Source organism: Trachypithecus francoisi, unplaced genomic scaffold, assembly GCF_009764315.1.
Source record: "Trachypithecus francoisi isolate TF-2019V2 unplaced genomic scaffold, Tfra_2.0 Lachesis_group5, whole genome shotgun sequence".
NCBI lineage: Eukaryota > Metazoa > Chordata > Mammalia > Primates > Cercopithecidae > Trachypithecus > Trachypithecus francoisi.
Window position 1 is genome coordinate 137,167,235 of NW_022681470.1, and position 15,306 is coordinate 137,182,540.

The 15,306-nt window shown below is 53.5% G+C and overlaps 2 protein-coding genes across 6 annotated transcripts in view; one reads left to right on the forward strand and one right to left on the reverse strand.

The window, feature by feature from the left end:
• Positions 1-2,856, reverse strand: part of MAST1 (microtubule associated serine/threonine kinase 1) — a 40,077-nt gene extending 37,221 nt beyond the window's left edge. Inside the window, exon 1 of the mRNA XM_033200456.1 lies at positions 2,774-2,856. Coding sequence (XP_033056347.1) covers positions 2,774-2,812 — 39 coding nt within the window. The 5' untranslated portion in view covers positions 2,813-2,856. The remainder of the gene's footprint in view (positions 1-2,773) is intronic.
• On the forward strand, positions 1,270-12,468 carry RTBDN (retbindin). 5 transcript variants are annotated; one of them, XM_033200458.1, is made up of 7 exons: positions 1,270-1,698; positions 1,935-1,996; positions 7,080-7,266; positions 8,319-8,478; positions 8,581-8,691; positions 11,074-11,170; positions 12,008-12,468. In XM_033200458.1, exons 1-7 carry the CDS (start codon positions 1,683-1,685, stop codon positions 12,233-12,235), a joined length of 861 nt encoding a protein of 286 aa, XP_033056349.1. In that variant the 5' UTR covers positions 1,270-1,682; the 3' UTR covers positions 12,236-12,468. The 5 variants fall into 5 exon arrangements, with proteins under 5 accessions (XP_033056349.1, XP_033056350.1, XP_033056351.1 ...); XM_033200459.1 differs by having other exon boundaries at positions 8,412-8,478; XM_033200460.1 differs by lacking the exons at positions 1,270-1,698; positions 1,935-1,996 and adding an exon at positions 2,036-2,291.
• Positions 12,469-15,306: the final 2,838 nt, after the last annotated feature.

The window sequence follows — 15,306 nt, forward strand, 5'->3', positions numbered from 1 at the left end:
GAAAACTGAGTGGGGCTGCAGGTGGAAAGATTTGGGGGAGAGTTTCAAAACCTCCAACAAGAGGAAAATGAGGGATGTTCTAGACTATTTCCAGGATCTCTAAAAGCAGAAAAGCCTAGGTTCAAATCTCAGTATTGCCTTTTATGACCTTGGCAAATGACCTTCCAATACTCTCGTGTCTCCTTGAGGATTTTGTGAGTTGATGCAGATGCCTAGCCCCTTAGCATGGTGCCTAGCACATAGCAAATGCTCAATAAATACTAAGTTCGGAGAACAGGCGTTATTAAGGAGGGACATGCTGCATGACAGAGGATGGGCCAGAGGGTCCTCCCACCCCCTTGTACAATGGACAAACATATAAGCGGTGCCAAAGGGCAGCCCTGCCCTCCCGAGCCACGGGTGACCGGTAATCCAAACCAGGTTTTCCCTCTGTCTTTGCACAACCGGCGTGAGTGAGCCGCAGCCAGTACCAGTTGACCTGGCTGCGCGTCTGCAATGGCCCAAGAGAAATCAAGACCTGGATTTTCTGGCCCAGAGCCCAGGGGGTCCAGACCCAGATAACCCAACCTTGGAGGGTAAGCCCCTGGAGGGCTTTTAAGCACAACACGAAGAAAACCTTGAACCCAGCCCCATCTGCTAGCGCCCCCAAACATTCTAGGGACGAAGAAAGGGTCAAACTGGAGCGGCGAAAGTTCGGATCTTTGACGTCAGTGTAGATAGACGCCACCTCCAACCTCAGCTGCAGAGCCGCTCTGCCAAGTGGATTCCGCTTCTCCTGCACGGGATTAATAGTTGACACTGCAGACAGGGCATTCGAACTCAGGATGCTGTCTATATATAAGATCCCGGGGCGTGGTGGCTCACGCCTGTAATTCCAGCACTTTGGGAGGCCGAGGCGGGCGGATCACCTGAGGTCAGAAGTTCAAAACCAGCCTGGCCAACATGGCGAAACTCGCTGTCTACTAAAAATACAAAACTAGCCGGTCATGGTGGCGTGCGCCTGTAATCCCAGCTACTAGAGCCTAGATGCACACAGGGGACCCTCGGGCGCTCAGCAGTGATGCGACAGTTCCTAAGAGGTTGCACCAATGTGTGTGAGTGTATCCAGGCAACGAAGTGGTTAATTCCACCAGAAGGGAAGCGGTGGGGACAGGACTCCGACATGGGTCGCCAGACCCAGAGCATGCCTCGGGTTGAGTGAGTGGGTGGGTAAGTGGAAGCATCCCGCGTTGGGGGCGGTGTCTTGAGCGGGAGTCTAAAGTTCCGCGTGGCGATGAGCCAATGAGAGTTGACGCCGGCCCGGAGGGCGGGGACACACAGTGTAGGCCCCGCCTCTTTCCTCCCTTTTCTCGGAGACCCGACGGCGCGAACCCAGCGTGGCTGCTGCAGCACTTGCTCTAACTTTGCCGCAGCTGCCTCCCTTTTCCCGGAACCCACTCTCCTAACCCACCCCTGGGAGGGGGAGAGAATGTGGGGAGCACTTCAGAGAGGCCTAAGCTCCAGAGAGCGGGCCATCTGGGCTCTGAAAGCAAATTAGTTTTCCAACTCATGTCTGGCTCCAGCGTTATCCAGACGCCTGGAAGGTCCTTCCAGCAGTCTGATCACCATTTTTCCTGCTGCACTGACCGATCAACTCCCATTGGTCTTCAACCTCGGGAATGATGGATTAGGGGAGTCTAGAAATGGACGAAGCCCTAGGTGAGGGTTTGAATCCTCTCTTCCCAAGATTCAGGCTGGGGATGGAACCTGAGTCTGGTTCGATTCTTGGCTTTATCTAAACTCCAGATTACCAAGCCTGGGGCTGAGCTCCAAGGAGGCTCAGAAGGGCCAGACCCCAGGCAGGGCCTTGGGGCACAGATATCATCACCTTCCCCTCTGGCATATTTGGGACCGAACCTCCGTGTTAACCCTGAACTTCCCTACTAACCCCTCAGAAACGCAGCTGAAGACGAGCAGAGGACGCTTCTCGGCTACAGAATCCCTCCCCACCTTGGAGGTAGGAGCTCCCGACACCTGAGTTTGTCCCCACCTTCCCCACACTTCACAGTGATCCTCAGTGTCCCACTCTGTGCAGTGGACGCACGTCTCCTGCGCCTGCGCAGCCTCGAGACCAGCATCTTCTAAGGCTGCAAGGAGCTAAAAATCGCTCCCGCCCACCCACAAGCTGGGCTGGACTTGAGGATCGCGGTGGGGGGTGGATGTTGTAGTGGAGGAGGTGGAATGAAGAGTGAGAAAGCTGTCTAGGTGCCTGTCCAATTAGGGCAGTAGGAAGAATCCTGGTGGCCAGGCAGGTGCGTGGGGGACGCAGGGCGTCCTATGCCTCGGGAGGGGGCTCCTGGGTTGGTGAGGGGCGAGGCTGCTGCACAAACATGTTTACGCCTCCAGCGGCGCCGATGGCCCTGAGGGGCACGAGCCCTAGGGTAATAACTTTGCTCTGCGCCCCCTCACCCCCAGCCTGGCGAGGCGCCAGGGCGATGACTTCGGTCCCAGCCCCCTCCCCCTAGGGCGGACCAAGCGCCCATCAGGCGATCCTCGAGGGGGAGCGCTAGGCTGCACCCCTCCGGCAGCTCCCTGGATCGCCGGGCGGCGCCTGAGGGGCGGGGTCCCCAGCGCGGCGGGACGCGCGGCCACAGCGTTCCCTGCGGTTAGCATCCCGAGCCCATGGGTGGCGGCGTCCCGGCCGACCCTGGCGCAAGTTCGCCCGCCTCCTGCCCGGCCCCGCCCCAGGGCGCTGACCCCTTCCTCTCCACCCGGGGCCCAGGCAGCCGCGTACCTGCAGCCTCCGGCGGCGGATGAGGCCCGAATCGTCCATGGCGGCAGCGGCGGCGACTTCGGCCCGGGGAGGGAGGAGGGAGGCAGCGGCGGCGGGAGGAGGGAGGAGGGAGGGAGTGAGAAGCCGCGGGGACCGCGGCGGCGGCGGCGGCTGGTGGGGGGGGGGTTGAGGGGGCGGAGCGAAGTGGGGCGGGCCCGGCGCCGTCACTGCGTCTGGGCACCCGAGCCCGAGCTCAGCCACCGCTGCCCGCGCTAGGGGGGAAGGGGTGGCCGGGGAGGCGGAGCCTCCTGGTGTCCCCATGGGAGCCAAGCTGCCGAGACACCCCTATAAAAAGACACGCCCCAGGGGAGAGACATTCTCAGGGGTAGAACCCCCACTTAAGTTACACCCCAAAGGAAGCCTTCTCCCTGAGATACATTCCCCCCGCATTCATCCCCCAGAGATCCCCTTGGTGAGACACATTTCCCGGGGGAGATAGTTTCCACATGGACGCCCTCTCCAATCAAGAACTCCCCCAACCCTGAAAATCATTCCTAAGAGATATGGTCCCTGAGAGGTGACTTTCGTCTCAAAAGCCATCCCCCTCCCCACGGAAGAGGCATTCCCCAAAGAGAAAGATTCCAGGAGTAACAATTCCCGTGGAGACCCTGAGGAGGATACCTCCAATCAGAGACCCCTAAAAGCCATATCCTCTGTGGAAAACTGTCCCCACCCACGAGACCTCTACAGCCCCAGGAGAGATGTCATGCTTACAGAGAAACATTTTCACTGAGGAGACCCATATTCACAGGAGAGGCAACCTCAGAAAAACATGTGCATGCATATTACGCCCCCCGCCCCCCGCAATCAGAGCCTCCTCAGGGAACCCTGCAGCCCCTCTAGCGACCCCTCCCTCATGGTCCAGATTAAGGAGCCAGGCCAGGCCGTCTGTATTTATAGGAGCGATTAGCTGGTAGTTGGAGAGGGAGGCAGTTAAAGCGCTTTTCAGCTCCCTCGCCGCTCCTCCATGTTCACACAGGTGAGGCCAAATCCACCATGTTTCCCGAAGTTGGAGAAGAGGGTGTCCGAGCCCTCCGAACTCCAAGTCTTGGCACTGGGGGACAGAACGGCTTCCCAAGGGGTGGTGGCCTTTATCTGGCCCCAAGGTCCTGGAGGGCGCGGTTGCTGAGCAAGAGCGACCCCTGCTGGACGACAGGGGCGACGGCGAGGCTGGGTCCGGGTTTTCCCCAGGAGTTTGTCGCCTCAAGTTCGCGCCTTTGCCTGGGTTATATCTGTCTGTCTCTCTTATATGTTTGTCGGCATGTTTGTGTCGCCGTCCCGTTGAGTCCCTTGCTCGCACATCTCTCCGTCCATGGCCCAGACTCCGCCCCTGGCGACCTAGCTCACGACGACGATCGCGGGAGCTCTCCTTGGTGCTGGTCTCGCGCGCTCCTGTCCGCGGTGCTGAAATCCAAGCGCAGGGTCGGGGGCTGAGATTAGGGAAGGACAAAGGGTGCGGAGGCTCTGGCGTGAGGCATGGCCCAGAGGCTGAACAGATCTGACCCACAAGCATCCTGGACCACCTCAAGATGGACCAGGAGAAGGCTAGGTCCGGCAGGTCTTGCTTACTGAGGCCTCCAGCACATCACTGGGTGCACACAGAGGGACCCAGAGATGGTATCTACTGATTTGTTCACTTACCACATATTGAGCACCTACTATGTGCAACGTAGTATTTGGGGATCTGGGAGGGAATAGAGCAATAAAAGAGGCAGACAAAAAGCCTCTCTTGCCCTGAGATGAGAGGCACACAAACACTTACATACAGTCACATATTCAGGAAACACAGACACGCAAACACTTATTTGAACACACTCTGCAAACATATACTCCACAAACACAGACCCACACATTCTGCAAATTAACACACATACAAACACATACTCAGCAAATGCAAACACACGCAAACATCCACAAATACAGATACACACAAACTCACACTCTGCAGCCATACAAACACATACTTAGGAAACACAGACAGACACACACTCATCCAATGCAAACACACACAAACAACACATATAAACACTGAACCAGTGGAAGCACAGTCACATAGTTCCAAAACCAAGGGATGTCCAGTTGCACACAAATGATAATCTAAAACAGGCAAATTATTCTCCCAACACAACACATAGACACACACACCCGTACCCACTGCAGGGATGTTTTTCTCATCCGATTCTCCCCCTAGAATATCAGCTCTATGAAAGTTGAAATTTGTGTGTCTTTTATTTTTATTTGTTTATGTATTTTTTTTGAGACAGAGTCTCACTGTGTTGCCTCGGCTTGAGTGTGGTGGAACAATCTTGATTCACTGCAACCTCTGCTTCCCAAGTTCAAACTATTTTCATACCTCAGCCTTCTGAACAGCTGAGATTACAAGCATGTGCCACTATGTCCAACTAATTTTTTTTAAAATTATTTTTACTAGAGATGGGGTTTCACCATGTTGGCCAGGCTGGTCTCAAACTCCTGGTCTCAAATGATCCTTCTACTTCGGCTTCCCAATGTGCTGGGATTACAGGTGTGAACCACCATGCCTGGCTGAAATTTTCATGTATTGTTCACTACTGCATCCCCAGAATCTAGCACACGGTAGGTGCTCAATAAATGTTTGTCAAATGAACGGATGAGTTAAGGGAGTGTTCACAAGCAACACACATTCGCAGAAACTTCAGAAGGACATAGAATGTGTGCATGCAAACACATCCTGTTCAGCACATGGCATTTCTTCGTTCATTCATGGTCAACATTCATAGTCAAAAACCTTTATCCACTGACTTCCAACATTTTTGCAGGGACACTAGCCCGATCTTACATTTCCCCTTCTCACATTTATTAAGATCCTGTTTTAGCCGGGCGCGGTGGCTCAAGCCTGTAATCCCAGCACTTTGGGAGGCCGAGACGGGCGGATCACGAGGTCAGGAGATCGAGACCATCCTGGCTAACACTGTGAAACCCATCTCTACTAAAAAATACAAAAAACTAGCCGGGCGAGGTGGCGGGCGCCTGTAGTCCCAGCTACTCGGGAGGCTGAGGCAGGAGAACGGCGTAAACCCGGGAGGCGGAGCTTGCAGTGAGCTGAGATCCGGCCACTGCACTCCAGCCTGGGCTACAGAGCGAGACTCCGTCTCAAAAAAAAAAAAAAAAAAAAAAAAAAAAAGATCCTGTTTTATTCAACTGCACACACGTCATGGCTTGGACACACAATCCTCCCCAAATTCCGAACGTATATACACACACACACACACACACACACACACAACCACTCCACCAAGAAACACACATAAACATAACCTCACACAACAAACACACACATACATGCTCAACACACACACAGTCACACAAACAAAAGACACAGGTGTCAGGAACACACACAGGCTGTAGGCCAAACACACCTTCCTCACACACACACACATGCACTCCCTACATATACAGATACCAGAGCTTAAGCCACAAGCTCAACATAAAAGCAAACACAAGGATATATACACACCAGCCCCAAGTTGGCCAGCCTTCTGTCAGCAGGAGTGTGGGCGGGATGGTGGGAGGTCCCGCCCCTGCAATAAGCCACGCCCCTTTCAGTGGCCAGTTTCCTGGAGTGGATCCTGAGGTGTCTTATCAGCCTCTACACCCCAATCCAGCTAACAGGTGAGGGGCTGAACTCGGGGAGGCAGGAAGGGGACAGTCTTCTCTCCACAGACCTCCAGCTGTCCCTGCCTTGTGGCTTTGGGCCCCAGTGACAGAACCTGAGCCCTGCCACACTACGCTTGGTCCCAAAGGCCCAGCTCTGGGTGGCCCCTAAGCCGATTGTGGGCCGAGAGAAGGTGACCCAGAGAAGGGCCGGCAGAGAGCGAGAGAGGGAGGAGGGAGGCCGCATAGAAGAGAAGGAGGAATTACTGAACAGTAGAGGGGGATTGGAAGAGCTAGGGAGGTCCCCTTCATTCTGAGAAAAAAAGGGGTCCTTTGAGGACTAAAAAGGTGGGAGATCCTGCTGGATAGGGGAGGGCGACTGTGGTCTAAGCTTGGTGGGGGTGGCACTTGGTGGGGGACAGAGGGGACAGGGTTCTGATGGGAGGGGGGCTCCTAGGCCGGAGGCAGGCCCTGGTGGTCTCCTGGGATTTGAATGTCCTTGGCCACTGCCCCAGCCTCCTCCTCAGCTGCACTTTCCCTACTCTGTCTGGCACTGCTTCTTGGGTATGCATTGGGTGGGTGCCACCCTAAGCTCACAGAAAGGAATGACTGAACCCCAGACTATGTCTGCTAGCTCTTATCTCAGGTGGACATGGCCTGCAGGGTCCACATGCGACCCATCGGCCTGACCTGGGTCCTGCAACTGACTCTGGCATGGATCCTGCTAGAAGCCTGTGGAGGGAGCCACCCACTCCAAGCCAGGTCCCAGCGACACCATGGGCTGGCAGCTGATCTGGGCAAAGGCAAGCTGCACTTGGCAGGTGAGCACCCCAGACCCTGCCTTACCACCAACACCCAGAAACCCACACCTACCCTGCCATGGCAATGTTAGAATTTCCTTATGAGAGGGGCCTAGCAGGGCCACGAAGGTGGGAGGCAGGGATAGTGCTGAAGAATGGTGGATAAGAATTAGACTGCCTGGGTTCAAATTCAACTCTGTCCCTTTGTAACTATGTGACCCTGAGGAAGTCATCTAACCTCTCTGGGTCTCACATGGACCCCCAAAAAGAGAGAAATAACAAACATACCTCACAAAGCTGTTGTTAAGATTAAGAACATGGGCCGGGCACGGTGGCTCAAGCCTGTAATCCCAGCACTTTGGGAGGCCGAGACGGGCGGATCACGAGGTCAGGAGATCGAGACCATCCTGGCTAACATGGGTTTAGTAGAAACCCCGTCTCTATTAAAAATACAAAAAAACTAGCCGGGCGAAGTGGCGGGCGCCTGTAGTCCCAGCTACTCCGGAGGCTGAGGCAGGAGAATGGCGTAAACCCGGGAGGCGGAGCTTGCAGTGAGCTGAGATCCGGCCACTGCACTCCAGCCCGGGCGACAGAGCAAGACTCCGTCTCAAAAAAAAAAAAAAAAAAAAAAAAAAAGATTAAGAACATGAGCATATGAGCGGGGCTCGGTGGCTCACGCCTGTAATCCCAGGGAGGCGTGAGCCTCCTTTGGGAGGCCGAGGTGGGCAGATCACTTGAGGTCAGGAGTTTGAGACCAACCTGGCCAACATGGTGAAACCCCTGTCTCTACTAACAATACAAAAATTAGCTGGATAAGGTGGCATGCACTTGAAATCCCAGCTACTTTGGAGGCTGAGGCATGAGAATTGCTTGAACCTGGGAAGTGGAGGTTGCAGTGAGCCAAGATCGTGCCACTGCACTCCAGACTGGGCAACAGAGCAAGACCCTATTTCAAAAGAAAGAAATAAACAATAAATGATTATTACTACTTGAAGCTGCATTTGCATTCCAAAGGAAGGGTCTTAAGTTATGGGTTTGTGAGGATTGATGTAATTGGGGTCTCCCTTGTCCAGGGGATCCCCAGCCCTCAGTTCCCAAACCTTATCTGAGGATCCAAGACCCTGGCTCACAGGGTTCCCCTTTGCCGGGAACTTGTTGTCCCTCAGAGATGGACACAACAGAGATATCGGGCCCTGGGAACCATCCAGAACGCTGTGGAGTGCCGAGCCCCGAGTGAGTACAGCACCCTCCACTGTTTTCTCGTGTACTTTGCCCATTGCCCTGGAACTCCCGTCGGGTCCTAATCCATCCAGTCCTCTCTCTCCCAACGTCTAGGTGCGAATCCTTCCTGGAACACCTCCAACGTGCCCTTCGCAGTCGCTTCCGCCTGCGGCTATTGGGGGTACGCCAAGCACAGCCGCTCTGCGAGGAGCTCTGCCAGGCCTGGTAGGATACATGGGGGCAAGGGGCGTGGCTTGTGACTTGGGCGGGGGAGAGGGCAGAGCCTGCAGTTTGCTTGGCCTTCTGTGTAAAGGGGAGTGGCCTCCAACAGGGCCAAGGTTTAAGAGATGCAGCTTAATGTTTAGAGCCCAGGTAGAAGCCCCCAGCTTTTAAGATACCTGCCATATGGCGATGTGGCTTTTCATAGTCCTGAGATTTCTTTTTTTTTCTTTTCTTTTTTTTGTGAGATGGAGTCTCACTCTGTCCCCTAGGCTAGGCTGGAGTGTAGTGGTGCAATCTCAGCTCACTGCAACCTCCACTTCCCGGGTTCAAGCGATTCTCCTGTCTCAGCCTCCTGAGTAGCTGGGGTTACAGGCGCACACCACCACGCCTGGCTAATTTTTGTATTTTTAGTAGAGACGGTGTTTCACTATGTTGGTCAGGCTGGTCTCGAACTCCTGACCTCGTGATCCTCCCGCCTCGGCCTCCCAAAGTGCTGGGATTACAGGTGTGAGCCACCTCACCCGGCCTTTTTTTCTTTTTTTGAGATACAGTTTTGCTCTTGTCGCCCAGGCTAGAGTGCAGTGACACGATCTCGGCTCACTGCAACCTCAGCCTCCTGGGTTCAAGTGATTCTCCTGCCTCAGCATCCCTAGTAGCTGGGATTACATGCTTCCGTCACCACATCTGGCTAAGCTTTGTATTTTTAGTAGAGACGGTATTTCACCATGTTGGCCAAGCTGGTCTCTAACTCCTGACCTCAGGTGATCTGCCTGCCTTGGCCTCCCAAAGTGCTAGGATTACAGGGGTGAGCCACCATGCCCAGCCAGGCCCTGAGATTTCTTAAGGAGTGAGTCCTCCTGATTGAAAAGAGAAGGTAGGCCGGGCGCGGTGGCTCAAGCCTGTAATCCCAGCACTTTGGGAGGCCGAAACGGGTGGATCGCGAGGTCAGGAGATCGAGACCACGGCGAAACCCCGTCTCTACTAAAAATACAAAAAACTAGCCGGGCCAGTTGGCGGGCGCCTGTAGTCCCAGCTACTTGGGAGGCTGAGGCAGGAGAATGGCATAAACCCAGGAGGCGGAGTTTGCAGTGAGCTGAGATCCGGCCACTGCATTCCAGCCTGGGCGACAGAGCGAGACTCCGTCTCAAAAAAAAAAAAAAAAAAAAAAAAAAAAAAAGAAAAGAGAAGGTAAAAGGGAGGGCGCCTGTAATCTCCGTCATTTGAGAGGTCAAGGTAGGAGATTGGTTGAGGCCAGGAGTTCAAGATCAGCCTGGACAACATGGCAAGACCCAGTCTCAACAAAAAATTTAAAAATTAATCAGACATGGGCCAGATGCAGTGGCTCATGCATGTAATCCCAGCACTTTGGGAGGCCAAGGTGGGTGGATCCCCTGAGGTCAGGAGTTTGAGACAAGACTGGCCAACATGGCGAAACACTGTCTCTACTAAAACCACAAAAAAGAGCCAGGCATGGTGGTGGGCCTGTAATCCCAGCTACTCAGGAGGCTGAGGCAGGAGAATTGTTTGAACCTGGGAGGCAGAAGTTGCAGTGTGCAGAGATTGGGCCACTGCACGCCAGCCCAGAAGACAGAGCAGGACTCCATCTCAAAAAAATAAAATAAAATAAAATTATTATTATTTTTTTTTTGAGGCGGAGTCTCGCTCTGTCGCCCGGACTGGAGTGCAGTGGCCGGATCTCAGCTCACTGCAAGCTCCGCCTCCCGGGTTTCCACCATTCTCCTGCCTCAGCCTCCCGAGTAGCTGGGACTACAGGCGCCCGACACCTCGCCCGGCTAGTTTTTGTATTTTTAGTAGAGACGGGGTTTCACCGTATTAGCCAGGATGGTCTCGATCTCCTGACCTCGTGATCCGCCCGTCTCGGCCTCCCAAAGTGCTGGGATTACAGGCTTGAGCCACCGCGCCCGGCCTAAAATAAAATTATTAATCGGACATGATGGTGCGTACCTATAGTACCAGGTACTTGAGACATTGAGGTGGAAGGATTGCTCGAGCCCAGGAGGTCAAAGCTGCCATAAGCCATGATTGCGCCACTGCACTCCAGCTTGAATCACAGAACAAGACCCTGTCTCAAAAATAAATAAAAGGAAAATGAAAAAGTGGGAAAATATGAGGGACTGGCCCGTAACAAATGGTCTGAGGTCTCCAGGGACGAGGCCAGTTGTGACGTGGCCCAGAGTATGGAAAGATCTGATAGAATATGGGGTGGAATGAAATCTGGAGAGATGGAGTTAGCAGGGGAGTGGTTCTAAGAGGCAGGGCCTGGATCCCAACGGGGGACATATACTGAACACAGTCTAGAAGAACCGGAATCCGCTGGCATGTAGCTACAAAAGCTTTACCCACCTCTCCACTCGCCATCTCCAGGTTCACCAACTGCGAAGATGATATCACCTGTGGCCCGACTTGGCTCCCACTCTCAGAAAAAAGGGGCTGTGAGCCTAGCTGCCTTACCTATGGACAGGTGAGCGTGAGGCAGAGGGTGAAGAGACTGAGATCTTCCCTACCAAGTTCTTTATTTTTTTTCTGAGACGGAGTTTCATTCTTGTTGCCCAGGCTAGAGTACAGTGGCACGATCTCTGCTCGCTGCAACCTCTGCCTCCCGGGTTCAAGTGATTCGCCTGCCTCAGCCTCCCGAGTAGCTGGGATTACAGGCATTTGCCACCATGCCCAGCTAATTTTTGTATTTTTAGTAGAGTCAGGGTTTCACCATGTTGGCCATACTGGTCTCGAACTCCTGACCTCAGGTGATCCGCCCGCCTCAGCCTCCCAAAGTGCTGGGATTACAGGCGTGAGCCACTGCCCCTGACCCCCACCAAGTTCTTTCTTACGGTGTCTAGACCCCAGAGACCGGATTGGCACTCCTCAGGTCCCTACTCCAACCCTTCCCTAGCCCAAACTCCTATTGGGTTGCGCCCTTTGACCCCAAAAGCTCTCTAAGTCCAGATTTGCCCTTCCCAAGAAACCATCCCTGCTCTGGGTCCATCCACCGTTCATCATGGAGGACCCAGAAGCCCAGTCACCCTCTACAAAACCTCAGCCTTGATACAGACCTCTCTGCGCGCCCCCCGACTGCCCCAACCCTGATTCATCCCGCTAGGGCCCAGTAAGAACATTCACACTCCCCAAGGACCTGCCACCACTCTGGTCCCGCACACAGACTCCCAAACTGCACACTCCGCCTCTGACCCCATTCCCAAAGGAACTTACAGACTTTCCCTTCCCGCGGCCACGCCCCTGGGAGAAAGCCATGCCCCCTCTGGACTCCGCCCACTACGGCCCTAACTCCACTTTTTCCTAGACCTTCGCAGACGGGACGGACCTTTGTCGCTCGGCTCTGGGCCACGCCCTACCGGTGGCCGCTCCTGGAGCTCGTCACTGCTTCAATATCTCCATCTCCGCGCTACCTCGTCCCAGACCAGGACGGCGGGCCCGGGAAGCTCCCTCCTGGCGTTCCCGCCGCCCTCGCACCTCCATCCTGGACGCTGCAGGCAGCGGGAGTGGCAGTGGAAGCGGCAGCGGCCCCTAGCGGACGCGTGGACCTGAGTTGGGGGAGGGTCCCTTCCCCCAGCCCTGCCCCTCAGAACACCCAGAACCCCACCCCTCACCCTCTGGGCCTTCTATAATAGTTTTGAGATGTCTGTCCCTCCTCCCTGGAGCTCAAGAGACTCACCCCCCTCCAGGTTATCCCAGAAATGACCCAACTCTCTCTCTCACTTTTCCCTCTCCCCTTTGAATAAAGTCGCCAGCTAGAGCACGTGATGTGTGTGGCTGCTTCTTGGGGAAATAAGTGGGAAGGAGAATTGCCAGAAAGTAATAGATGTCTCACGTCTAATCCTCAGATCCTAGAAGTAGTGACTAATTCATACTACAGTGTAAATGATGGATAGCCTGTGCCCTAGAGCAGTCAACATAACTCGGAACACCCAGGTGTTGGAAATGGAGAGAGGGTCAGAACAGGGGCTGACAAGGGCAGGAGGGGTTCCTTCCCACTGTGTGCCACCAGGGTCCCAAAAAGCTGCCTAACTTGTATAGGTCTCAAGACACACTTCAAGGTCGGGTGCAGAGGCTCGTGCCTGTAATCCCAGCAATTTCACAGGCCAAGGTGGTTGCATTGCTTGAGCCCAGGGGTTCAAGCCCAGGCTTGGCAATACAGTGAACACCTGTCTCTACAAAAAAAAAGAAAAATAAAATTTTAAATTGGCCCAGTGTAGTGGTGCGTGCCTGTATTCCTACCTGCTCAGCAGGCTGAGGCAGGAAGATTGCTTGAGCTCAGTTCAGGGCTGCAGTGAGCCATGATCACACCACTGTACTCCAGCCTGGGTGACACAGTGAGAGCCTGTCTCAAATAAAAAATAATAAGACATGCAGACACAGAATACCAAACTGGCCATGGTAGTATGTGCTGAACTCCCAACTACTTGGGAGGCTAAGGTAAGAAGATCACTTGATCCCAGGAATTCGAGGCTGCAGTAAGCTATAATCCTGCCACTGCACTGCAGCCTGGGCAAAAGCCAGACCTCAATTTTTTTTTTTTTTTTTTTTTTTTTTTTTTTTTGAGACAGAGTTTCGCTCTTGTTGCCCAGGCTGGAGTGGAATGGCAGGATCTCAGCTCACTGCAACCCCCACCTCTCAGGTTCCAGTGATTCTCCTGCCTCAGCCTCTCTAGTAGCTGGAATTACAGGTGCCTGCCACCAAGCCCAGCTAATTTTTTGTATTTTATTTTATTTTATTTTTTTTTGAGATGGAGTCTCGCTCTGCCGCCCGGGCTGGAGTGCAGTGGCCGGATCTCAGCTCACTTCAGCTCATTGCAAGCTCCGCCTCCCAGGTTCACGCCATTCTCCTGCCTCAGCCTCCCGAGTAGCTGGGACTACAGGCGCCCGCCACCACGCCCGGCTAGTTTTTTGTATTTTTTAGTAGAGACGGGGTTTCACCGTGTTAGCCAGGATAGTCTCGATCTCCTGACCTCGTGATCCACCCATCTCGGCCTCCCAAAGTCCTGGGATTACAGGCTTGAGCCACCGCGCCCGGCCAATTTTTTGTATTTTTAGTAGAGATCGGGTTTCACCATGTTGGTCAGGATGGTCTCAAACTCTTGACTTCAGGTGATCCACCCACCTCGGCCTCCCAAAGTGCTAAGACTACATGCATGAGCCACCATGCCAGGCCCTTTTTTTTTTTTTTTTTTTTTTTGAGACAGAATCTAGCTTTGTCTCCCAGCTGAAGTGTAGTGGTGCAATCTTGTTAAACTGCAACCTCAGCCTCCTGGGTTCAAGTGATTCTCGTACCTCAGCCTCTAGAGTAGCTGGGATTGCAGGCACACACCACCACATATGGCTAATTTTTGTATTTTTAGTACAGATGGGGTTTCACCATGTTGGCCAGGCTGGTCTCAAATTCCTGACCTTGGTGATCCACCCACCTCGGCCTCCCAAAGTGCTGGGATTACAGACATGAGTCACCATGCCTGTCCAAGACCCCATATTATACATATATAGACCAGAGAGTTTGGTGAGAATGACCCTGTGTAGTGCCCACCTGTGTTCACAACCCAGCTCTACCACTTACTTACGCTGTAACTTCAGTTTCACACATTGCCCAGATTGAGCCTCAATTTCTTCATCTTTAAAATGGGAATGTGGGCTGGGCATGGTGTCTCATGCCTGTAATCCCAGCACTTTGGGAGGCTGAGGCAGGCAGTGCATTCACTTGAGTCCAGGAGTTCAAGACCAGCCTGGCCAACATAGCGAAACTCCATCTCTACCAAAGATACAAAAATTAGCCAGGCGTGGTGGCACATGCCTGTAATCCCAGTTTCTTGGGAGGCTGAGGTGGGATAATCACTTGAACCCAGGAGATGGAGGTTGTGGAGACTTGAGATAGTACCACTGCACTACAGCCCGGGTGAGAGAGTGAGACCTTGTCTCAAAAAGAAAAATTAGGCCGGGCGCGGTGGCTCAAGCCTGTAATCCCAGCACTTTGGGAGGCCGAGGCGGGCGGATCACGAGGTCAGGAGATCGAGACCATCCTGGCTAACATGGTGAAACCCCGTCTCTACTAAAAATACAAAAAACTAGCCGGGTGAGGTGGCGGGCGCCTGTAGTCCCAGCTACTCGGGAGGCTGAGGCAGGAGAATGGCGTAACCCAGGAGACGGAGCTTGCAGTGAGCTGAGATTTGGCCACTGCACTCCAGCCTGGGCGACAGAGCGAGACTCCATCTCAAAAAAAAAAAATTAAAAAAAAAAAAAAAAAAAAAAAAAGAAAAATTAAAATAAATAAAATAAATAAAATGGAAATGAGTTCTTTCACAGAATTGAGAAAGGAGAATTCAGTGAGTTAGTGCAAGTTTTTCTGCTTATCTAACACTGCGTACCAAGCAACTCCAATATAGTGATGACAAAAAAAGTCACTAGCCTGGGCACGGTCGCCATGCCTGTAAGTCCAGCACTTTGGGAGGCTGAGGCAGGCAGTGCATTCACTTGAGTCAGGAGTTCAAGACCAGCCTGGCCAACATAGCGAAACTCCATCTCTACCAAAGATACAAAAATTAGCCAGGCGTGGTGGCACATGCCTGTAATCCCAGTTTCTTGGGAGGCTGAG

Bases quoted from the DNA above. Each gene is read 5' to 3' on its own strand.
- RTBDN (XM_033200458.1), top strand. The intron at 8,479-8,580 runs GTGAGTACAGCA...CCCAACGTCTAG, and splicing joins TGTGGAGTGCCGAGCCCCGA to GTGCGAATCCTTCCTGGAAC. The intron at 8,692-11,073 runs GTAGGATACATG...CGCCATCTCCAG, and splicing joins GAGGAGCTCTGCCAGGCCTG to GTTCACCAACTGCGAAGATG.